The following is a 24,174-nucleotide window of genomic DNA, read 5'->3' as shown; positions in this document are numbered from 1 at the left end:
GTCCCTGGAAGGGAAGGGGGTTAAGGGAGTGATGCTCTGTAGGACTTTCTCAGGCAGTGGGGTTAATGATCTCCCCCATAAGTAGACAATTATAAGCCACAGGAGATCTAAACAGACACTGTGATTCACTGACTGACTCCCTGATCCAGTATCTGGCTAATGGTTTAATGTCATTTCTAAAATTAGAAGTGGGAAGAAAAAAAACCCAGAATGTTGTATATTAAATGTTGGTCTAGTTTGCTATTATTCTCCCCTCTCCCCAATAGGCTTTCTTTTCATAAGGCTACATCTTCCTTTATATGGCTAGCCAGGAGTGCAGGAACTATGACATTGGTAACATACATACAGTACATTGCCATAATGTTAACATGTATAAAACCTTACACCCTAGTTCCAACCCCCATGTGACTAGCCAGTTGGGTAAAAAGATGTTATCTGAATTCCCCTATTATATGGGCACTACAAAACCAAGACTATATTGTCTGACTGTGATAGTAGTCTTCCAGCAGTTATCTCACAAAGATAACATAACATAATTTCTACACCCAGCAGAGAAAGCACATTCCCCCCTCTAAAAATGCAGAGCTCAGCCTCCCCCAGGGGGGAGGAGCAAAATCCCCCAACTCATTCATTTGTGCATTGCAAAGAAGTAAGGGGCAGCAAGCTGGTTGTCTTGCTTTGGGACGCTGCAGTTACCAAAACCAATCTGGAAATGAAAAGCAATTGTGGTGTGGAAGTGCTCCTGATGACAGGTGAGTTTTTTCTCACCATAATTTCTGTGCTTTTAACAACAGCTGCAAATGGAGGGCAATTTGCACAAATGCGATTAAATGTGTGTTGCCTGTAGCGCCTCTATTAAAAAATGTAATAAATAAACACATCTTTGTTCATAAAATAAATGTTGAAGGTGCCTAACAGGAAAATAAACCCCCCCAAAAAGCAAAATATAAATGATTGTTTAGAAACATTATAAATGCATGCAATGATGACTACAAGAAAGTAGTGGTACTGTGTATGACTTCAAAAAGGCTACAGTTATAAACCATTGTGGGAAGATTTAATACAATATTTATGCTTACAAAAAAACTAAAATAGGAAAAGAGGTCTCATCAGATAGACATTTTTCTTTAAATAGAAACTACAACCATGTGTGTAAATAATAAAGTAGTGGTACTCTGAACTCCCTAGTATCGTCACACTTGGACCCCTGAATATATTCTTAGAGACATCCACCATTATGGGTTATCAGAAGTAGGGATGATTTACTGACCCCAAACTAGTCTGTTGTCCACACTGTATTATTCCGTTAATTTGTTGATTCTGCACAATTTATATTTCCCTTTTTTTCTTTTTTTAAATAAAATCAAATTGGTGAAAAAAGTTGTGTTCTATACTGCATCCCACTGCCAGGGAGGGACGTCCCTTCCAAGAACTATACACATCTTTTAGTAATTAACCCAAAAGGGCATGCAGATTGCAGGGTCTTCTAGCAGCGAAAGGGTTAACTTGTTATATAAGATGTCAATATAATAAATAACAGAACTCTCTATCGCTGTAAACATTTTCCTTAAAGACATTAAATACAGTCAGTTAAAGCTCATTATCATTCCTTTTACATAGATCAGTTGTTTGGTTACAATACACAAGTTTTTGTTTAGTTCTTCCTGAAACGGCGTTATCTCTGGAAATTGAAACAAATGCTGGAAAACTTGCTGCGATTTCATACAGTTACCATCACAGGGTACAATATGAGAGGATATAGGATATTGCAACAAAATAACATTTTAGTGGAAAGACTCTGATTATTTATAAGGGTGCGGGGAATGAGGGAGGCATTTGAGGGTTAGGGTGCTCTCCTACATTGAGTGAAACGTGATAAATAGGAGTGGATACTATTTTGAGCACTTGGGCCCAGATAAACGAGCTCAGCCATTATTGGACTTGCAGCTGTGGCCATGTTACGTGATTCTCACCGTTTGTAAACAGGACATTTTAATATAGATCTATATAGTACATGAAATTGCTAATTGCGTTAAACTGGGAATTGTGCATATGGCATACTGGTATTGAATATCTTGCCTGTTTGTGGCTACTGGAATTGGCAATTCCTCTTTGAACCAAAGTGTATTTAGTGAAACTAAGTTAGTATGTAAACCTGGTGAACTGAGACTTGGGAGGGGCTGCTCACTTCTGTCTGATGTCACTGTGTGCTCAGCAAGAGTTTTCACAGGCAGGCCCCTCCCCCCTTATATGTATTGACTCTGATAGGGACAGGGTGGGATAAGGGTAAAGAAAACACTTAATTGACAAACACCCACATTCAAAGGCCCCTATCTTCCAAAGCAGGGCTGCACAACATACGGCCCGCGGGCCGCATGCGGCCCCCCTGGCCTCTCTGTGTGGCCCGCGGTGACTCCGGCCGGGCGCCAGTTAATTAATTAAATAAATTTTTTTTTTTTTTTTTTTAAAGTTTAAAAAAATGGCGGCGGTTCATCCCCCTCCCCTCCTCCACCGCCCCCACATACCGCCCCCCCCGCCCCTGGGTTTTGCAGTGCGCGGGGGCAGAAGAAGCATGAGGAGGATGCCGGGTGGTCAGAGCATGCTGGGGGCGGGGCTTAGTTCCGGGGAGAGGATGTGCTGATCTAAAAGAGGTAGAGTGTGTGTGTGTGTGTCTGCTGACATGTGAGGGGGGGGTGCTGACATGTGACGGGGGGGTGCTGACATGTGAGGGGGGGTGGGCTGCTGACATGTGAGGGGGGGTGGGCTGCTGACATGTGAGGGGGGGTGGGCTGCTGACATGTGAGGGGGGGTGGGCTGCTGACATGTGAGGGGGGGTGGGCTGCTGACATGTGAGGGGGGGGCTGCTGACATGTGAGGGGTGGGTGGGCTGCTGACATGTGAGGGGGGTGGGCTGCTGACATGTGAGGGGGGTGGGCTGCTGACATGTGAGGGGGGGTGGGCTGCTGACATGTGAGCGGGGGGTGGGCTGCTGACATGTGAGGGGGGGCTGCTGGCATGTGAGGGGTGGGTGGGCTGCTGGCATGTGAGGGGTGGGTGGGCTGCTGGCATGTGAGGGGGGGCTGCTGACATGCGAGGTGCAGGGGGGGGAAGTGATGTGAGGTGCAGGGGGTGTATGATGTGAGTTGCAGGGGGGGAGAGAGTGTCATATTGAGGAGAGGGGGAAAGAGTGTCATTGAGAGGAGGGGGAGATAATGTCATTTAGGGGAGGGGGAGAGTGTCATATTGAAGAGAGGGAGAGAGAGAGTGTCATATTGAGGAGAGAGAGTGTCATATTGAGGGGAGGGGGAGAGAGTGTTATATTGAGGGGAGGGGGAGAGTGTGTTATAATGAGGGGAGGGGGAGAGTGTGTCATATTGAGGGGAGGGGGAGAGTGTGTCATATTGAGGGGAGGGGGAGAGTGTCATATTGAGGGGAGGGGGAGAGTGTGTCATATTGAGGGGAGGGGGAGAGTGTCATATTGAGAGGAGGGGGAGAGAGTGTCATATTGAGGGGAGGGAGAGAGAGAGTGTCATATTGAGGGGAGGGGGAGAGCGTGTCATATTGAGGGGAGGGGGAGAGAGTCATATTGAGAGGAGGGGGAGAGGGTGTGATTTAGGGGAGGGGGAGAGTGTCATATTGAGGGGAGGGGGAGAGCGTGTCATTTAGGGGAGGGGGAGTGTGTCATATTGAGGGGAGGGAGAGAGTGTCATATTGAGGGGAGGGAGAGAGAGAGTGTCATATTGAGGGGAGGGAGAGAGAGAGTGTCATATTGAGGGGAGGGGGAGAGAGTGCCATATTGAGGGGAGGGGAATAGTGTCATATTGAGGGGAGGGGGAGAGTGTGTCATATTGAGGGGAGGGGGAGAGAGTCATATTGAGAGGAGGGGGAGAGGGTGTGATTTAGGGGAGGGGGAGAGTGTCATATTGAGGGGAGGGGGAGAGAGTGTCATAATAAGGGGAGGGGGAGAGAGTGTCATATTGAGGGGAGGGGGAGAGAGTGTCATATTGAGTGGAGGGGGAGAAAGTGTCATATTGAGGGGAGGGGGAGAGTATGTCATATTGAGGGGAGGGGGAGAGTGTCATTGAGAGGAGGGGGAGAGGGTGTGATTTAGGGGAGGGGGAGAGAGTGTTATATTGAGGGAAGAGAGACATGGGGGGGGATGCTGACATGGGATGCTGACTTGGGGGGGGGGCTGCTGACATGGAATGGGCTGGGGGGATGTGGAGGGGGTATTGTGTTTTTGATGTGGAGGGTGGTATTGTGTGGGTGAGGGGGAGAGATGGGGGTATGAGAGATAGATGAGGATGATGATGATGGAGAGGTGCTGGAGGAGAGATGATGATGATGATGATGATGATGATGATTTAACCCGTGCGGCCCAAAATTTTTTTCCTTGGAGCAGTTCGGCCCTTCTCACTTTACGAGTTGGGCAGGCCTGTTCCAAAGCAACAAAAACAGTAACAATCTCTGCTTTTAACACACATTCAGTTAATGAAGCCAAATAGTGTTACATTCTGTACAAAGGGCTGTCTTTTGGCATTGCCCATTCAAGTCGACAATTTGACGACACCTGGGAATTAGCTCTTTGCACCAATATATAAAAAAAACTTCTAATTGTAATAAGCTATAAACCAGCACTGTTTGCCTGTCCATTGTAATTTTTAATATGAGAGAAGAGGAACCCTAAACGATGCACACTACTCTACTATTTAGAACAAAATTAATACATTTTATTGATATAGAACTAAACAACAAAAATAGGAAGTTTAAAACCTAAAATAGAGCGCTGAAATGTCTAATGACCCAACAGAACTATCAAAAGAGTTATTGTTATTAGTTCAGTTAGAGTTAGAGAGGGACTCTAAATGAACTAATAACAATAACTATTTTGAGAGTTCTGTTGGGTCATTAGACATTTCAGCGCTCTATTTTAGGTTTTAAACTTCCTATTTTTGTTGTTTAGTTCTATTTCAATAAAATGTATTAATTGTGTTCTAATTAGTAGAGTAGTGTGCATCGTATAGGGTTCCCTTTCTCTCGTGTTAAACATATTGCCTCTGCCCTGATAGCACCACTCTAGAAAGAGAATTATTACCTCAGGCTGAGCAGGGACCTCTCCTTGTTTGCTGTACAGTACATTGTAATTTTTTGCCTGATAGACCACTGGACAGTGAAGCGGACACTTAATTTTCTTCTTATGGGAGCTCTGTTGTCTTCTATCCCTCAATTCTTAATGCAATATGATTTACGAGTTGGATCATCATTAATTGTAATGGTTCAGTTAATTATTTTGTCATTGGACATAACTTTTGAGTGCACAATGTGACAGAAGGGATGCTGTAATAACCTTACCCAAGTGACATGCTGTCTTTAAATGCTTGGTCTAGTACAGTGGTCCCCAACACCAATCCTCAAGAGCCCCACACAGGCCAAGTATTAGGAATACCCATGCTTGAGTACAGGTGGTGCAGTCCAAATTACTGAGCCACCTGTGCTGAAGCTGGGATATCCTTAATACCTGGCCAGTTGTGGGTCCCTGAGAACTGGACTTGGGAACCTCTGTCTATTATTAATTTATGAAGACTTCACAACATGTTTCAGGCCACTCTGGTAACAGAGTTTATTGGAAACCCTTATCCACTCTGCACCAACAGCAAGTAACAATTGCTTTTGTTATGTAACAGCTTTTTCTGCTTGGAGTACTTATTTTTTCCTTGAAATAGTAGCTGCTTTGATACAAACCAGTGGGATCTTTAAAAAGTGACCAGACTTTGTATTTATGTTCAGGCTACAAATGGTGAAAAATGCTGCGTGTTGGTGCTAAAATGAACATTTTATTGGTTACTGCAAACGTAAAATAAATTTCCTCTAAAAATGCGATTTGATTCCTCCGCTAAATATGCCATCAGGTATGAAAGAAAGTAAAGGCATTTATGTAAATGTATATCCTTTTTTAAACTAGTTAAAGTTACTTTTTCCTTCTTGGTGCCAGAGGGTGACCCGAAAGTAATTATTCTTTTTTAAACGGCTTAATGAAATTACAGTTCTTTTGTTTTGTAAGCCTGTAGTTTTATCTTACATTTTTCTGTATTGTTCTTTCCAGATAAATTAATTCTAATTAGATTACAATTCGAGGTTATGAAGAAGACAGAGTTAAACAAAATGAAAGTGTATTACTTTTTCTCCTTTACTCCTTTTTATATAAGGCTTTAAAAGGGTCTGACCCTCCTAGGACAAAAGCTTATGGACGTAAGTGACATTTAAGACGTTAAATCTGGTGATTAATGCTTTTGTTTTAACAAAATGTGATAGCTATAAATATTTGTAAATAATTTAGTAAAATTAGTATGTAAACACAGTGAGCTGAGACTTGGGAGAGGTTTAATTACCTCTGGCTGCTCCTTTTTATCTGACAAGAGTTTGCACAGGCTGATCTCTTATACCCTTATCTTTTATTGGCTCTCTGATAAGGGTGAAGAATACGCTTGATTGGCATACACACTCACCCATTCTGTTTGATGTCTAAAATGTACAGGTACATTTTGTTTTTAAAGTAAATATGATGCCATCAGCCAAACCATTAAACACGAGAGACAATACATACAGCATGTGTATAGGGAGCTCCCCCCCCCCCCCTTTTTTTTTTTTTTAAATGTCCCAATATATTGTAAACACTTGGATAAAGAACCGGATATTAAAGCAGAATTATCATTGAAACAAGCCTTCACTGGAATCCCTGATATTCACAGCCCCAGGGCAAGTGAAGGTATTTATGTATCACGGACTCCATCTGAACGCCACATACTGGATTTGATGTTGGAGGAACTGATCATATATTTGCATTTTCTTACGTCTTGCCCTTTGCAATGCTGTTCTTTTCCAAATCTGATGTTTTGTTCAGGGGATATAAGCATTTTTTTCATATCTTCTACAAACACCGTATGCACTTTACAAAACTTCAACACAAATTCACAATCATATCTTATACTTAAATGATATAAATCATATAAAGACACTCGCATAACTTGATGCATCAAATTAACATATAAAGACTAAATTATAAATTACAAAATAATAATAGCGATGGTGTTTTCTCATTCCTGACCTAGGTTCCCTTTTCGTACATTAATTCGTATCAGTTTCTGTTCTCAGCTATGCGTTGCACCTATTCCCCCTCTTAACTGTTTTTCTAAACACCAGATTGTGTGTTCGAATGCCTTCCTCAGTCTCTTTGTAGCAGAATTTCAATAAACGGATCTCACCTCTGGAAAATCTTGTCTGCATTTTGTTCTTTATTGCTTTCTGCTCCATTGTATCAAAGGTCATTAAATTCATTAGATAATTAATCAATTAATCATATGTAACACCCCTATCCCCCCCCCTAAGGGAGATTTTCTGGTACTAGGTATATTATGGTGCTGTGGTGCTCACCTGTTGGTTCACAGTAGGCTGAGTCTCCGCATTGGTAGGGAGCTTGGGGTTGCAGCTTCTTGTCAGGATGGTGCAGTGCCTCCATCCTGCAGGGCTCTGCCATAGGCAGGGGTTTATCCCCACAGGAACTTCCATAGCAGTAGAAAAGAGTCTGGAGTACCCATATCAATGCAACAGGTTTATTGCAACTGCATAACTGAACAGGAACAGAACAGGAACACTAACATAACTCTTGGATGGCTCCTGGCCCAGGGGTACCATCCCTTCCCTGGGCAGGGTAGGACTAGGCTTCATCGACTCAAGCCTCAAGATGGTCTAGTACTCTGACTGGGGCCTCTCCTTACATACCTTCCACTGAGCTATCTTCAGCATGGAAGTTGGAGGAGCGACCAATCAGAGCGTGGGAAACTTTCCCACCAGCCAATAGAAACAGGGGCTTGTCTCTAGGCTGACATCAGAGGAGGCGTGCCAAGCAAGCTCGAAAAGCCACGTGGGAGGGAAATATGGATTAGCCAATGGGGAAAGCTAACCATCTTTCCCCAGCTAACCCAATGCCACCCGCTGGGCAGGCTCCGCCAGGTCTGGCAGATACAAAAGGTGTCCCCCAGGGGCAATCGCCCATCCCTGCTCACCAAACGGTTTTCTCACATCTGGACATCCTCTCCTCTTTGAACTACGGACTCTATACAGACATGCCGGCATCTATGCTCATGCCCGGTCTGACTGAATAGAGCCTTATGACAATTGTATAACACATCATAAAACATACTTTAATAGTATACACTTTGGGGAACCTTATACTTATAAGGGAAATAGCTTCGGGCTATATGGGCTTGAAATCCAGGAGTCTGGGAACCCCCGGGGTAATTCACCCTGCATACCAACAAAACATGCCTTCTCACCGGGGATAATTAAACGATTACCGGCAACTTTAGACCATCCTTGCCTACCTGGCTTAGTACAGCGCTGACACCATAGTCCGAGGCATCGGTCTGCACCACGAACCGCTTGCTATAGTCAGGGGCTGCCAGAATGGGAGCGCTAGCCAGGGCAGACTTCAGATCCTGGAATGCCTCCTCACAAGCGGGAGACTAGGTAACCAGAACCAAGACTTTCTTCTGGGTCAGGTTAGTCAGTGGTTTGGCCAGAGCGCTGTACTGGGGGACAAACTTTCTATAGTAGCCAGCGGTACCTAAAAAAGCCATAACCTGCTTCTTTCTTCAGGGCACTGGCCACTCGAGAATTGCCTCTACCTTAGCAGGCTCCGGCTTGAGATGCCCCCCACCCTACTCTGTGCCAGAGGTACAGTACCTCTGCCATCACGATTAGCCACTTAGATTGTTTGAGTTTCAGCCCTGCTTCTGCTATCCATTTCAGCACCGCTGATACATGTACTAGATGTGATTCCCATGAATGGCTAAACACAGCTATGTTATCCAGGTATACCCTCGCAAAACCCTGCATCCCTTCCAGTAACCTATTGACCAGGCATTGGAAGGTAGCCGGGGCATTCTTCATCCCGAATGACATAATTATAAACTCATATAAGCCACTTGGAGTGATGAAAGCCGACTTCTCCTGCACCTCCTGGGTCAGAGCGATTTGCCAGTACCCCTTGACAAATTCATGGTAGTCAGATACCTTGCTCCCGCGAGCTCATCTAAACGCTCGTCCATTCGGGGCATGAGATAGGCATTTGACACCGTTGGAGCGTTGAGCTGCCGGAAGTCCACACAGAACTGAGTGGTCCTGTCCTTAGGTACCAGGACTACCGAGGAAGCCCAAGGACTCTGAGACGGTACAATTACCCCCTAGGGCCAGCATCTCTTCTACCTCCTCCTCTATACTACGCTTCACCTCTGCTGATTCCCGATAGTCATTCTTATGCAGAGGTCTCTGATCCTCGTTGTGGACTGGGTGATCAGTGATATGAGTCCTGCCCGGCTTATCCATGGACAGGTCTTGGTACTGATCTAGCATAGCTCATGCTTTCACCTGCTGGGGTGCCTCGAGCTGGGGGCCTATCCCTACATGCTCCTCTGTGCCCCTTGCCTAGCTTCCCTAGGAGGTCGGGCAGAAAAGGGCTCAACGGGTCCTCCATCGGTGGGGTAGATAGCCAGCACCGATGCCACAATCTGGAAGTACTCCTTCAACATATTTATGTGATAGGTTCTATGTCTCCCTGTCTTCTGATCTAACTGTACAACATAGTTGCACTCATTCAACCGCCGGAGAACCGTATAGGTGCCAGCCCAGGCAGCCATGAGTTTGTTCTGCTGAGTGGGCTTCAGAACAAGCACTTGCTGCCCAGGGATGAACTCTCTATTCCGGGCATTCTGATCATTTCAAGTCTTTTGCTTGGTCTGAGCATCCCTGAGGTTAGCTGCTAAAATCTTGATATGCACAACATTAAAGGGGAATGCATATAAGGTTCTAATGAGATGGTATCTCATCCCAATTAAACCATCACATTTTAAAATAGGATACTCCCCATTGTGCACGAGACAATGTGGAGAATCTGCAGAGCTGTTACATATGCTCTGGTCCTGCCCTCGGATTGTCACCCTGTGGGACAAAATTTAAAGATTGGCTTCAGAGGATTTTAGACCTCACAATTCCCCTAGACCCATGGCTGTTTCTCCTAAACTGACCAATACCAGGCCTAGCCAAAGTAGAACTTAAACTTGTTGCTCATTTCGCAACGGCAATGAGGTGCGATATCGCAGCATCATGGAAACAAAATGAGATTCCTTCAATCCCCAAAATTCAGAACAGAATTTGGTTTGTATGCCAGATGGAAAAATTGCCAAGTTTGGTCAATAACACTGGCGAAAATTTTCAAAAAATGTGGACGCCTTGGCTGGCCCGGAGAGATATCCTAGGGGTCGAGATGTCCACAATACTGCTTTGATAGATCTAGATGCATTCTCCTCTGATGACAATGGAAAGAAAATACCACCAAGACTCCATGGAACTGATAGAATGAAGACTAAGTTAGTCCCACACAGGATCTAAGGACATAAATCCTCATATAAACTCATACATAGATAACAGATCAAAGGAAACCATAACCGGAGAAATGAATGGACCCCCTCCCCTCTCTCCATTTCTTTCCCTGATCTCTCACGTTACATTTTTATTGTTTCTTCTTTCTTTTGGATAATGATGTTAAATATGATGGATATTGGTAATTTCGTGACAACAATTGATGTATGCTTGATTCCTGCCATGTTTTGAAAACCAATAAAAATCTAAGTTATAAAAAAAAAAAAAAAGTTTACATTATTTTAAAACAGAGGAGGAAATAACACAAATCACGAGAGCATCTCCCACAACCTCTTTTGAAGGAATAAAAATACTGATCTTCCAAGACATTTCCCCGGTCACATTGGGGAGGAGAAAGCCCTTTAACCTGTCACTAAAATCCTAAGGGATAAGGGAATGAAATACCGGTCCGTTTTCCCTTTTGGTCTGTTGGTCATAAAAAATGTCAGGGCTCACACCATTAAAGATGTCTTGGGGGCTGCAATGTTCCTAAAGGGCCTAGGAGTAAACGAGGAATTCACTCACCAGCCGGAGCAGAGACCCTTCCTCAAAGAGAGCTGGAAGAAAGTGGCCAGCCCTGCGAGAGAACGGATAGATTAAGTTGCAGATTGATTCAATTTACCAATTAGCCAATTAAGTGCTTAAAGGGGCAAGTCCACCTCTCTGTTGTACATAGTTTAGGCTCTTAAAAGGGCTACACCAACTGTCAATGAAGACCTACAGGGATCGATCCAAAGCAGACTCCAGTCCGGCTCTTCTAAAAACTTTACTGAATTTCTAAAAGACAAGAAGTAAAATTGAAATAAATAAGACTTACAAACATGGCGGTTCCCTCATGGCAGACCGGTGTGAAGGCGACGGAAGAGATGCTGTGACCAAGGTTCCAAGGTCGTAGATGACGCTGATGCAGGATCCCGAAATGAGAGAGCAGAGGAGCGAGCCTACAGTGCAACGGCACCCATTGGACTGTGTGTGTGTATGATTGAGCACGTGGGTGTAAGTGTGAATGGGTTTAAGTGTGTATGGATGGGTGTGCACATATATATATGTGTATGTGATTGCTGCTGCAGAGGGGAGAGGAGAGGCGACGCGGTCCCCAAAAGGGAAAATATAAGGACTCGCCGATGGAACTTCGGTGGTGGAGGTGGGGAGGAGAGCCAGAGGATCCGAGGAAGAAAGCTCTTCAGGATAAGAGGAAAGGGGAGCCGTCAAGAACAAAGAGCCAAGACTGTGAATTGCATGAGGATCCCAGCGGAGGTTCACGTACTCCTCTGCTGGGTCAGGAGGGGGGGTGATGCGGGGAGGGGGATTACTGTACGAGGGTCTGGAAGCAGCGGTGAGCGACGGTTAGTGAGGGAGCGTGGTGGCACGTCGCAGAGGGAGTTGCTGGGATGAGGGAAAGTAGAGGGAGCGAGCAAGATAAGGGCAAAGGTGTAGAGGGACTCAGGACAGGAACGCAAAGGGAGATGAGCGTGGCAGTTGAGTGGGGAGAAGGAAGCTTGGCACACGATAGAGGCGGGCTAAGGAAGTGTAGAGGCGGGAGGGGCAGCGAGAAGCGCAGAGCTAGGGGCGTCTGGGATTAAGGACAAGGTTAAGATGGGGAGGGGAGGTTAGCTGAAGGCTCACAGCTCGGTGGGTATTAGCTGTCCATTAGATTCTCAGGGGACACGAGGTTAGGGTATGCAGGTCTGCAAAAGAGCATCAGAATATCGGGAACTAGAGAAGGGAGATCAGAGACTAGGAGGTGAAGCAGGGAGCGGCAAGGAATTCAGTGGGGAATGAAGGAGAGACCGTTAAAGTAACAGTGGGGAGTGTTAGGAGGAATCAGACAGTTCAATAAAGTTAACTAGTTTGGGGGGGTTTAGGGGTGTTATACCGATAATAATGTGGGATACGTTTGGGGCTGAGCCAGATTGTCACCACATGGACAGTCGTCATGGGCTGTTCGCCCAGCGAGACGGCCTCACAAGTCTTGCTGTTACAGTCCAAGGACCGTGGGCTCACCTGTAGTCCATGCCTCTGGGCACAATGTTCCAAGGGTCCAGAGAAAGTTGATTTCCCTTGGGCAAGTGCACCTAGGTCCTGCTGGATCAGCAAAGGCGAAAATAAGAGAAGCGCAAAATAAAAACAACAGTAATGTTAAGGCTTCTCTGTGCAGCTCTAAATAAACAGCCTCTAGAAAATGTGTACAAGGATTTAAAGTGAAATAATTAAAGCGCAATAGAGTGCAACCTCCTCAAAACAAATATACCAGTGATGCCCAATAGAAATTAGTATTGGTGTTCATGTGATAAGTGAACAAATCACTCACATAGATTGTGCAGGAGAGTATCTGGTCACGTATGGCTTTCTCTTAAAGAATGTATAAAGAGAACATAGCGTGATACCGTTTATTACACATGCATATATATATAAGATGGGGAAAAAGGCACACTCACATTTTCTCAATCTCAAAATTGCAATGAGTGCTATAAGGGCACACTCGCACCTCTCTGGGTTATCCAAAATTCACCGGAGTGGGGAGTCCTTTTGTTGTACAGGCCCACGCCTCTAACTCAGATCCTCCGATCCTCGTGGTTGATGGCGCCGTCATTCACAATTCCGCGTCTGCGCGCGCAGCAGGTCTGGTGGCTCACGAGGGACAGAACTCTTCCTCGTCAGCTACGGAATCCTCAGAGGGTCAATAAAAAGCAGAGGCGTATTCAAAGTCTCAAATTCTGTAGTTTATTACTGTTACTTGCAGTTATACATACACCCATTAGTCCTTGTTCTAGAACCCCAGTAGAATGTGGCTGTTTGTAGCCATTACTTGAGACTTTGAGACCATGAAAATTGGATTTCCCAAAACAAACTGTTTTTAAACACTGACAAGACTGTAACAATGGTATTTGTGACCAAGGCTACATTTTTAAAGTTTCCAGTGACTGAGCTCCAGATCAGAACCAACGCTAACACCACCCTAACTCCTGTTACTAGTTTTAAATACTTGGGCATATGGTTTGACTCCCATTTAACATTCGGGATGCACATTGATACCCTGACATCCAAAACCTATGCCAAACTAGGTGTACTTAACAGGAACAAATCCTCCCTAAGTCTGCTGGTCAGAAAGCGTATCGCACAGCAGATGTTAATGCCAATTATCGACTATGGGGACATAGTATACGTCTCGGCACCCCAAACCCACTGTAGCAAACTTGATACCCTCTACAATTCAATTTGCCGTTTTGTTCTCCAATGCCACTAAAACACACATCACTGCAAAATGCTCAAAGAACTAGATTGGTCATCACTTGAGTCTAGGCGCAAAGTTCATCTCTCCTGTCTTGCCTTCAAATACTTTCTGGGCAAGCTACCCGTCTATATGAACAAGCTCCTCACCCCTACCACATGCAGCACTTATCATCTGAGATATGACTCCAAAAGACTGCTCATCGTCCCACGGTTCAACAAAGTATCCGGCCGCTTCTCCTTCTCTTACCATGCACCCCACAACTGGAACAATCTACCAGAGACTCTCACATCCACCACCAGTCTAAGTTCTTTCAAAACTAAAGCTGTCTCACATTTTAATCTGGTCTGTAACTGTTACATACGCTTATAATATATATTATCTCTAACTGTGCATGCAATGTCTTTTATATAATGTATACCCTCTTCACTTATGTAACTATGTATTTGTAACCATGTATTTGTCATTTTAACTCTATGTCCAGGACATACTTGAAAACGAGAGGTAACTCTCAATGTATTACTGCCTGGTAAAACATTTTTATAAAAAATAAATAAATTACATATGGAAACAGGCTGCTGATCGATTTTAAAGGATATGAACGAATGAAATAGAAAGGGCATTATATGTGGCTTAAAATCAGGATGGGGTAAGCTAGCACTAGTATAATGCTCTGATCAACAGCCTAATTGCGTAAGTTTATTTTTAGGTTTGAAGATATCAATAATGGACAAAAAGCAAAAAGCGATGCACTGTGAGTGCTCAGTTGCATGTCATTACCCAGAATCCCTGGCTGCAGTGGAAGCATTGTAGGCCAAGAGATAACGGGGAAAGGCAGGGCTGCAGATCTGCCTGAGACATGTGAATGTGCTCACAAGTGGTATTTTTATTTGCATTACACTGTACGGTGGAGTGTTTTTGCCACTGTTTTTCTCACCATAACTTATCTTGACAAAAAAAAAATCTCAATAGATACTTTGGCTGCTCTTGGTGAGGCTGACAACTGGAACAGTCTCTTTGTTTTTTGTTTTTACTAGCAGGTGCAATAAAGCTAATGTAAAAATAGTACATGTTGAGGGGAAGCCGTGAGGAAGAGATAAAGACCAAGGCCAATGTTTATATTGTAGTGCTATTCCATAAGACACCTTCTGGACAGTAAACTTGAATGGGGGTGTGCCGGCACCAGATGGTTTCTTCTGGAATAGTGCTTCTTAGGAAATACTGGCCCAAATCTCACTGCTGGAAGAGGGGGTAAGTGGTGAGGAACGGGAAGTTTCAGCATGGCACTGACTAATGCGAGGAGTATTTGGTTATTGAGGGCATAGGAAATACTACTTATTGAGCTTGCTAAATTCAGGTGGGCCCACACCTGCCATCTACAGCAGAGACTGCGACTATTCTAACACAAATCAGTGGCAATCGCCAAAAAGACCCAGGTACACGCCTTAAACTTGCCTTAAACTAGACCCAGCATTTCTGCATTGATTAATGGCCCATCAAATTAACAGCAGGGGTCCCTGACAGTCCCATTCAAACTGAATGGGACTGCCAGGGACCCCTGCTGTGTTAATCCTATGGGTCATTAGTCAAGGCAGAAATGCCTTAAACGTGCCTTAAACTAGCCAGGTTACACCCAGCACATACCCAGAATGTAACCGGGCTAGTTTAAGACAAGCTTTAGATTAGTCGTGGTCTCGTCTGTAACTGTAGGCGAGTGTAATCCAGGACAGACCCTCTATAGATCTAACTCTAGTATACCAAAGTTGCTAACAGACCAGCAAATGGGAATACAAAACTAGGACTGAAACAAGATCACACTACGCAATTGGACGAAGTTAGCAGACACTCATTTTGGTTTGCAGAGAAGCTGGTTGTTGGACGGTTGTTCAAATCCAGCACATGTTGCTTGCCAGGATTCTCTAGCAGATGATCACTATTAAAGTTTATTCCTAGATGATTTAATGCAGGGTCAGGCCAGGTATAACGGTAGGAGATATACATTTCAGTGTAGAAGTGTTTTCCCGTTGGACTACCACTCTTTCAGCTTTTAGCCCATAATCGTCTTGTAAATACATTTCTTCTGATACCTTATTGATGCCCTTAGAGGTATCTGCAAGTTTCTATCTCACTACCCATCTTTTTTTTTTTTTTAGCCGAGTGGTACTGTACATGTTGAAGTCCATTTATTTGCTGGCGAACCTCCTCCGAAATGTAAATGCCTTTGCTTCTGTATGTGTTTCTGCCATGTACATTAGCTAAGATCAATCTAATCAGATATTGTCTGTGCATTTATATTTGCAGCCATAGCGAGTGCCTTTGGCATTTGGTTCCTGTCTATATATTCAGCTACAACTGATACGTTTTTATCACTTGCTGGTGGACCAGAAATCCGGCCAACAGCATTGGCAGAATCAGGTGAAAATAGTACTTATGGAAAGTACCAAAGAGAGAGCGTTGATTTGGAAACCAGTTTTGCAGAGCTCACAACATTGCTGAAGGTGCAATACTTTGTGCCTGGAACAGAATATCCTTTTCCCAACTCCACATTGATTGAGACCAACCCTCAGCCTACAGTTACCCAAAACATAGGCACACTTTCAACTAAACAAAGCTTGAGTACGTCATGGACAGATGGTGACTTAGCTGCTGTGAATTCTTCTGTAGAGGCCAACACAGGCAAAGAGGTCACTTGGACAACTCTTTCTAACCAGTATACAGATACATCTCAGAACATTACTCCTACTGAAGACCCATCACTGAGTACTGACAGCATAACTGCAATGATGGAGGGTAACAGGACTGTCTGCATTCGGGATACAGGTCCATCAGAACCAGAAATCTTGGCCATTGTGGTTGGAGGTGTATTCTTGGCCACCTTAATCTGTAAGTATCAATCCTGAATGCAACGCACTTGTACTTAACTTACATTGTCTGAGCTAGTGCTCCCCAGTATGTTTTGCTAGCACGACCGCAAAGCAGGACAGAGTAAGTCAGTCAGGGGGGCGGGGAAGGTTTGTCACAGATACACAGATACACAGATACACAGATACACAGATACAATGTGACAGCCGGACATCTCGCCCTGCCTAACAGGATGCTCTCTCCAAAGTAGTTTATATTTTTGTCCACCCCTGCTTGTGATGAAGACAACTAAACCCATCTACAAATTATTTTTCCAAACATTACATTTCTCATCCTGTCGCCAAAGATTGATTCCTCAATTCCCTCATTATGCGATTTTAGAATTCCATAAGTAAATAAGTACAAATGCATTACGTACTCATTTTGGAATGTGTGTAACTGTCACGGGAGACTCCTGTGGCAGGTAGGATCTCGGTGGCCGGAACAGCAGGAAGCGAAGTAGGGGTCACAAGCAGGGGTCCGAGGCAGGCGGCAGGTAGCGAAGTCAGGTAACAAGCAGGGGTCCGAGGCAGGCGGCAGGTAGCGAAGTCAGGTAACAAGCAGAGGTCGACAACGAGGAGACTGGAACAGGACAGGCGGGGCAGGACAGGTCCGGGAGCAGGGACTGAGACCGGGGAGCAGGGACTGAGACCGGGGAGCAAGGAACAAACAGGGACAAGCCAGATTACTAGCAAGGGCCTTTACTGTGAACAGACTCAAATACAGGTACAGGTACAGAAACAGATCAGGATCAGAGGCATGTGCATAGGAGTCTGACTTGAAGCAAAGGCAAAGGAAACAGACAGGAAACCGAACTATAAGACAGAGAGAGGAGCAACAAGAAGACAGACAGACAGAGGAACCCAGAGCCAACAGAAGGTAGCAGCACACCCAGTGGACAAAGAAGCTATGGCTAGGCAGGAGGTCTAGGCGACCCTGACATTACTCCCCCCTCTTGAGAGCGTTCTCCGGACGATCCTCCAGGCTCTTCCCGGAGGCCTTGATGAAAAGTGGACTCAAGGTGGTTTGTCAGCGGGCAGAGGGTACTCCACAGGTACATTTGTTGCTGCAAGGAACCTCCGAATGGGTGCGTTCAACCCAAAAGCAGGGGCAGAGACATCAGGAATGTGGGCATCAAGGACGGCTGCAGCCTTTCCACATGAGTCATTGGGGACACAGAGTTCGCTCTCCATGGTCTCCTCTTGCGACTGCCATTTCGTGGCATCACCCAATGAAAAAACAGCTATTTGAGTTTTCAGCTCTTGAAGCTGTCCTTCTGCACTTCTTTTCCCACTCAAAGCAGTTGTCAGTTCAACTTTTTTGGAGTTGAGTCGCGACTCCATATCTCCCAGCTGACTCAGAGTAAAGCTTAGATATGTTGCATCTTCTTCATTTCTGATCTGCAGCTGCCGGTACTCCTCCCGGGCATTGTACAGCTCCAGCTGCAGCCGGACCTTATCACGGGCTGTGTGGTCCAATAATTTGCAGGCATCAGCCATTTTGACCTCATAGCGCTGTGTCAGGCCAGCCACTTGACAGACAGACACCTCTCTCTCCTTTTTGGCAAGCTGTGTCTTGAGCTCAGCGATCTGCGCCTGCAGCGCTGTGAGTTGCTGAGATGTGTGTTCAGCTGCTAGCTTTAGCTCTTCCTCCAGCGAGGCTCTGGTTATGCTCAGTGTGGCCTTCAGCTCCTCATGCTGTTCTTTGGGGACATACTGGGTACTCAAATAATCTTGCAGCATATTTATTTTGTAGGCAGTCTGGAAACTTTCTTCCTGCAGAACTCGCTGCTTTTCTTCAGCATTCACCCATTTCTCCTTGGTGTCCTGCAGATGTGTACGCAGTTATCGCAGCTGACTCTGCAGCATATTTTCTGCTTGTGTGCGCCGCTCCAGGGAGACACGTTCTTCTTGCAGCACTCTCTCTGCATTCTGCAGTGCTGTCTGCACGTCTAACTTTTCCTGGGCCAACTGTTTCTTCTCCTCTCCTAATTCATGGAGTTTCTTATCTCCTTCACTGACTTGGACATAGAGATTCTTGCACTCTTGGGTTACAGTTTCAAAACTGATATTTAACCCTTCGAAGATTTCTCTCAATGAACATAGTTCTGTGTTGAAGTGGCAACTCTTCTCCTTAGTGGCTTCCAGCTCTGTAGTAAGCCTGTGAACCTCTTTCTGAGATGCTTCCAGTGCTGCGTCAACTTGAGCCATGAAAGTCTGGTATTGGGCAGAATCAGCGTAGGCCTTCTCCAGCTTACTTGACAAGATCACCCTGTCATTCTCCAACTGATATTTTTCTTTTTCCCAGTCACCCTCTGCTTTTTCCAGCGCTAATTGCATCCTTGACTTTTCTTCTATCAATAGTCTCTTCTCCTCTTCTGATTCATGGAGTCTTTTATCTCCTTCACTGGCTTGGACAAAGAAGTTCTTACTCATTTGGTTTATAGTTTCAAACCTACTATTTAACTCTTCGGAGGCGTCTCTCATAGAACGTATCTCTGTTTTCAAGTAGCATCTCTCCTCCCGAACGACTTCCATCTCTTTTTTGAAGTAGCAAATCTCCTCCTGGGAGACTTTAAGCTCTGTATTAAGCCTGTCAATTTCCTTCATAGAGATTTCCAGGAATTCGTTACTTTTAGAAGCGAGGCGCCGATTCTCAGCAGCATCAGCATATGCCTTCTCCAGCTCACCTGACATGACATCCAGGTCACTCTCCAACTGGTGCTTTTCTTTTTCCTGGTGACCACACTTAGCAATTGCTGAGGATAGACAGCTCTGTAGTGCAGCTTTGGCTTCTTGCTCTTTATCTAAAAGTCCATAAAGACAATCAATCGCTTTCTGTGCAGCTTGAAGCGTCTGAGTTAGGGCATCTTTCTTTTCTTCCACTATTCTTGGGATACGTCTGTGAGTTGCCTTAAGCTGCAGCATATCTCTTTCATCAAATGCAGACTCTGGGGTTAAAGGTTCATCCTTAGTTTCAACTTCCATAGTAATACCTCCTTTCTTTTTCTTCTTCTTCCTTGCTTTGAGAAGTTCTGAAGAATCAGTGGTACAGTGTTCACATTTACTGCTCAAGACTGTTTGAGTGGGAGCCATAATTTCAGACATGGGGAAACCACACTTACCAAGAAACCATTAAAGAGGAAATGTGTTTTTAAAACAGAAGCATTAGAATGAACAACAGGAATATTAGACACAGAGAGACACAAGATAGGAGAGCTGACCTTTTGAGACTTTAGCATCAGTCACAGAGATTTATAAATGCAAGGAAAAAACATAGACAGAGAAACCCTGCAGTTTAAATCTGAAACTTTAGAAATCAGGCATAGAAATATGATAGACAGCAGGAAATTACTACAGAGAAAACTTGCAGTTAGATCTGAAACTTTTGACATCAGACATAGGAATATCAGACAGAACCTTGCAGTTAAATCTGAAACCTTAGATATCAGGCATAGAAATATCATAGACAGCAGGAAACTAATACAGAGAAAACTTGCAGTTAGATCTGAAACTTTTGACATCGGACATAGGAATATCAGACAGAGAACCCTGCAGTTAAATCTGAAACTTTAGATATCAGGAGTAGGGATATCAGACAGAGAACCCTGCAGTTAAATCTGAAACCTTTGATATCAGGCGTAGGGATATCATATGTTGCAGAAAAACAAACTTTAGGGGATCTTGCAGGTAAACCTGAAACCTTAAAACCAATCATAGGAAGTACTACAGATTGCAGGAAAAATCACAGTATGCAGTAACAAAATAATGGAAGCACTATTGTCTTTTGAAATGGGAACCCTGTGAACAGCAGTGGTCCAACCAGGGGTGCAGAGACAAGCCTTGTCCAGGGAATGAAAAGTCAGAGTCTAAAAGGTGGCAACAGGTACTGCAAGGGTTAACCCAGGCACTGCACAAAAGAAAAATCTCAAAGAAAGGTGCACTAGTCTCTGCAGCAACAGTTCTAGCCTCAGCAAAAATGTTTTTTCGCTATGAATGCAATAATTCTTGCAGAACACTTAGCAGCAAAAAAAACCCTTCCCAACTGGGATTTCCAAAAAAGAAACGAAAATACTTATCTTCAACCATGCGGATGTGGTCTGCTGCAGCAGGCAGGAAAGGGTGCAGGCAGAAGAAGAATCTGTTCCAGCGAGGTCCAGAAGTGGCCTTTGCTTTCTGTCACGGGAGACTCCTGTAGGATCTCGGTGGCCGGAACAGCAGGAAGCGAAGTAGGGGTCACAAGCAGGGGTCCGAGGCAGGCGGCAGGTAGCGAAGTCAGGTAACAAGCAGGGGTCCGAGGCAGGCGGCAGGTAGCGAAGTCAGGTAACAAGCAGAGGTCGGCATCGAGGAGACTGGAACAGGACAGGCGGGGCAGGACAGGTCCGGGAGCAGGGACTGAGACCGGGGAGCAGGGACTGAGACCGGGGAGCAGGGACTGAGACCGGGGAGCAGGGACTAAGACCGGGGAGCAAGGAACAAACAGGGACAAGCCAGATTACTAGCAAGTGCCTTTACTGTGAACAGACTCAAATACAGGTACAGAAACAGATTAGGATCAGAGGCATGTGCATAGGAGTCTGACTTGAAGCAAAAGCAAAGGAAACAGACAGGAAACCGAACTATAAGACAGAGAGAGGAGCAACAAGAAGACAGACAGACAGAGGAACCCAGAGCCAACAGAAGGCAGCAGCACACCCAGTGGACAAAGAAGCTATGGCTAGGCAGGAGGTCTAGGCGACCCTGACAGTAACATTTTTTTGGATAACAAGGTAAGGAAGAAGACTATGGAACACCAACGTGGAAATGAGAACATCTATTCCAAATTTCAAGACATAGATTATTGTTTTTTGTTTTGTTTTTTTATCTTAAGTGATCACTTCAGTCTAAGGCCAAGATTAATTAAAGGGCCAGAAACGTTTGCACGCCCCTTCAATTTAGGAAAACAAGTGGTATCTGTTTTGCAATCTTAGAAATATGTCTGTGAGCTCACATACTGAACATTTCTACAACAGTGAGAAAAGCTTGATACTCATCAGGGACTAACATTGAAAAAATATTAAAGCTTGACCAGTATATGACCAAATTGAACTAGTGACAATATGAATAATGGGTTTAAGTGTTTAATGCCCTAAATATCAATTAGAATAATTTTTAAAAGTTTTCCTGGAAATGTTGGTAAAATATGTACTTTGGAAATGTAGAGTGGATTGCTGCCTTTATCCTGAACCCGTCCTTTTTTGTTTTGTTTCACATGCAGGGAGTATGAATGCATCTCATTACTTTATCATTGAGGTGAAATAAGTCAGATTGAGGAGTCAAAGTGGTAACGTTAATGCCTTTAGAATAGTGAACCCTGTTGAAATCCCACATCTCTGTTCTTCCTAAAATGTTTCATCTTCATGACTTAAGGTTCCCATAAAGGGACTGCTGAACCCAACAAATTCAGAAAATGTATTCCAACTATGCAGTTAACTCAAATTTTTCCTGAACTCTTATGTACAGTACGTCTCCCTTTTATTTTGTTTTAGGTGCTCTTTCCTACCAGTTAGTTGTGTTCATGCGCAAGAAAAATGTCAAGAGACACAGCTCTGTGTACATCATTGAAAATGACATACTCAAGTATGACCTGGAAGCAAATGGGATACAACCAGAAACAAAGCTGTAGGTCACGGTGGCATTTACATTGTTTGCGGTTATGCTTTTCAAGCAGTTGAACAGTTTGTTACGCAGGTATGACCCAATCCCACCTTGGGAGCAAAAGAAAGAACTACATACTAAACAATAAAATGCTGCAAGATGGTTTGTTCATGTATTCATCACCAAAAACCTGGGCATTTCCTGATGATTACTGCCCCAGCTGGGAGAGTTGAAGGCCCAATGAGCAGACGAGTGGATTATTACTATTTATTTTAATTCAGTTATTTTAATATTGGAGTGTACATCTAGCTATAGTAAGTACTGTATCAAGGGTTAGGTGCTTCCCAAAATGCAACAATAATAAAAAAAATAATAATGGAAGAGGAATAGGGGGTACAGCTACACTTAAAGGTTCAAAACAGTTTATATACCTTGTTGAGGTGGTCTTTCAATATAATCTAAATTGTGTGGTTATATACAATGGATCTTTGTATTATACATGTAATGGATACATAACTAATTTGCAACAAAAATCATGATGCAAATGTATGATTAATAGTATATTAAATAAAAAAAATCAAGTTTGCAATGTTGACCTAATGCAGTGGTTCCCAACTGGTCCTCAAGAAACCCCAACAGGTGGGTTTACGGATATCCTGGCTTTAGCACAGGTAGTTCAGTCAAAATGAGCCACTGATTGAGCCAACTGGGATTTCCTTAAAACTTGGTCTGTTGGGGGGTTCTTGAGGACTGGAATTGGGAATCACTGCACTAATCAAATACCAGTCACTTGCAAGAACATTTTCTTAGTGATTTTGCCATGTGGCCAATGAAATAATCAGACATTTCTGTGCAGAAATCTTTTATGCAGAGCTACGTACACTGTTTACGTTTTTCTACTGCTGTCCTCCCCAGCAAATTACAATACTAGACACTAGGAGAAATACTGGTGATCAGGGTCCTCTTCAGACAGTTGCACTACAAGATGTTCAGATTAAAAGAATGGATCTCGTGACTGAGGTGTGCTATATAAACATTATAGAGACACTTCTTTTCAAAGTTACCCGTTTCACACACAACCTGTGTTATGCCAGTGAATAAAAGGTACAGTAAGAATAGAATAACGTTCCTGCAACATTAAGCATTGTGGAACCGCTTGCTTCTGGATCAGAGTGCCAGCAAAAGGGTTGAGATGGTAGTCTCTCTACCATGATATTTAGTGGTAAATCCAGTCTCAAATCAACTGAGATTATAATCTTCCAAATACCATACGCTGGGGAGGTGAAGTTAACTTCCAGTTATCCCTTCATAATTACATTTTTTATATACACATCAACCTTATGACGTTTTAAACCTACAAAGGAGCAGAACTTCATAAACTTGACTTTATACAGCAAATGGTCACAGACTATACATGTAAGTATATGTATAGTGTAAATGTGTGCATTATTATTGCCATCGTGAATTTTGGTGTTAATTTGTGGTATGTATGTATATAACAAAAGACAGGGGTGCCCAATGCTACATCCAATTGACAAAACATATATGGTAATAAGTATAAAGTACAAATACTTCAATAATAATATTTTCTTGGCTATTTAGTTAAACCCTTTGGCCAAAGCGTCATAAGGCTAAGGCCCCGCTCCCTCAGTCAGCGCGCCTGCACTGCAGACAGGCGGCGCGCTGAGAGGCAATTGACCGCTACCTGCGGTCTGTAGAGAGCGGGAGATACGAATTTTCTGCCTCTCTAGCTGGGCGCATCACCGCTCCCTCCTCCCGAACCGGCCAAAAGTTAAAAAAAAAAAAAAAAAAACCCAAGACACACACACAGCTTCCCTCCCGCAGCTCCACTCCACTCACACACACAGGCACTCACACACACAGGCAAATACACACGGGGGGAGGGTGAATCGGAGCAAGGGGGGAAAT

General features: G+C 44.2%; 1 protein-coding gene across 2 annotated transcripts; it reads left to right on the top strand.

Moving 5' to 3' along the window:
- The first annotated feature begins 371 nt into the window (after nucleotides 1-371).
- On the top strand, nucleotides 372-24,174 carry LOC142464669 (uncharacterized). Of its 2 annotated transcripts, none has more exons than XM_075568031.1 (3): nucleotides 372-752; nucleotides 16,010-16,591; nucleotides 21,866-22,100. In XM_075568031.1, the coding sequence occupies exons 1-3, from the start codon at nucleotides 578-580 to the stop codon at nucleotides 21,907-21,909; spliced, it is 801 nt and encodes a 266-aa protein (XP_075424146.1). In that variant the 5' UTR covers nucleotides 372-577; the 3' UTR covers nucleotides 21,910-22,100. The 2 variants fall into 2 exon arrangements, with proteins under 2 accessions (XP_075424146.1, XP_075424145.1); XM_075568030.1 differs by lacking the exon at nucleotides 21,866-22,100 and adding an exon at nucleotides 22,137-24,174 and having other exon boundaries at nucleotides 378-752.

Source organism: Ascaphus truei, chromosome 13 (assembly GCF_040206685.1).
Source record: "Ascaphus truei isolate aAscTru1 chromosome 13, aAscTru1.hap1, whole genome shotgun sequence".
Lineage (NCBI taxonomy): Eukaryota > Metazoa > Chordata > Amphibia > Anura > Ascaphidae > Ascaphus > Ascaphus truei.
Note: the sequence above shows the minus strand (reverse complement) of the source record. Positions and strands in the feature narration are given on the sequence as shown.

Excerpts from the sequence above, each read along its gene's own strand:
- LOC142464669 (XM_075568030.1), top strand. The coding sequence starts at position 578 with ATGCAGAGCTCAGCCTCCCCCAGGGGGGAGGAGCAAAATCCCCCAACT. Across the intron at positions 753-16,009 it reads GGAAGTGCTCCTGATGACAG|CCATAGCGAGTGCCTTTGGC; the intron begins GTGAGTTTTTTC and ends TTATATTTGCAG. Across the intron at positions 16,592-22,136 it reads ATTCTTGGCCACCTTAATCT|GTGCTCTTTCCTACCAGTTA; the intron begins GTAAGTATCAAT and ends ATTTTGTTTTAG.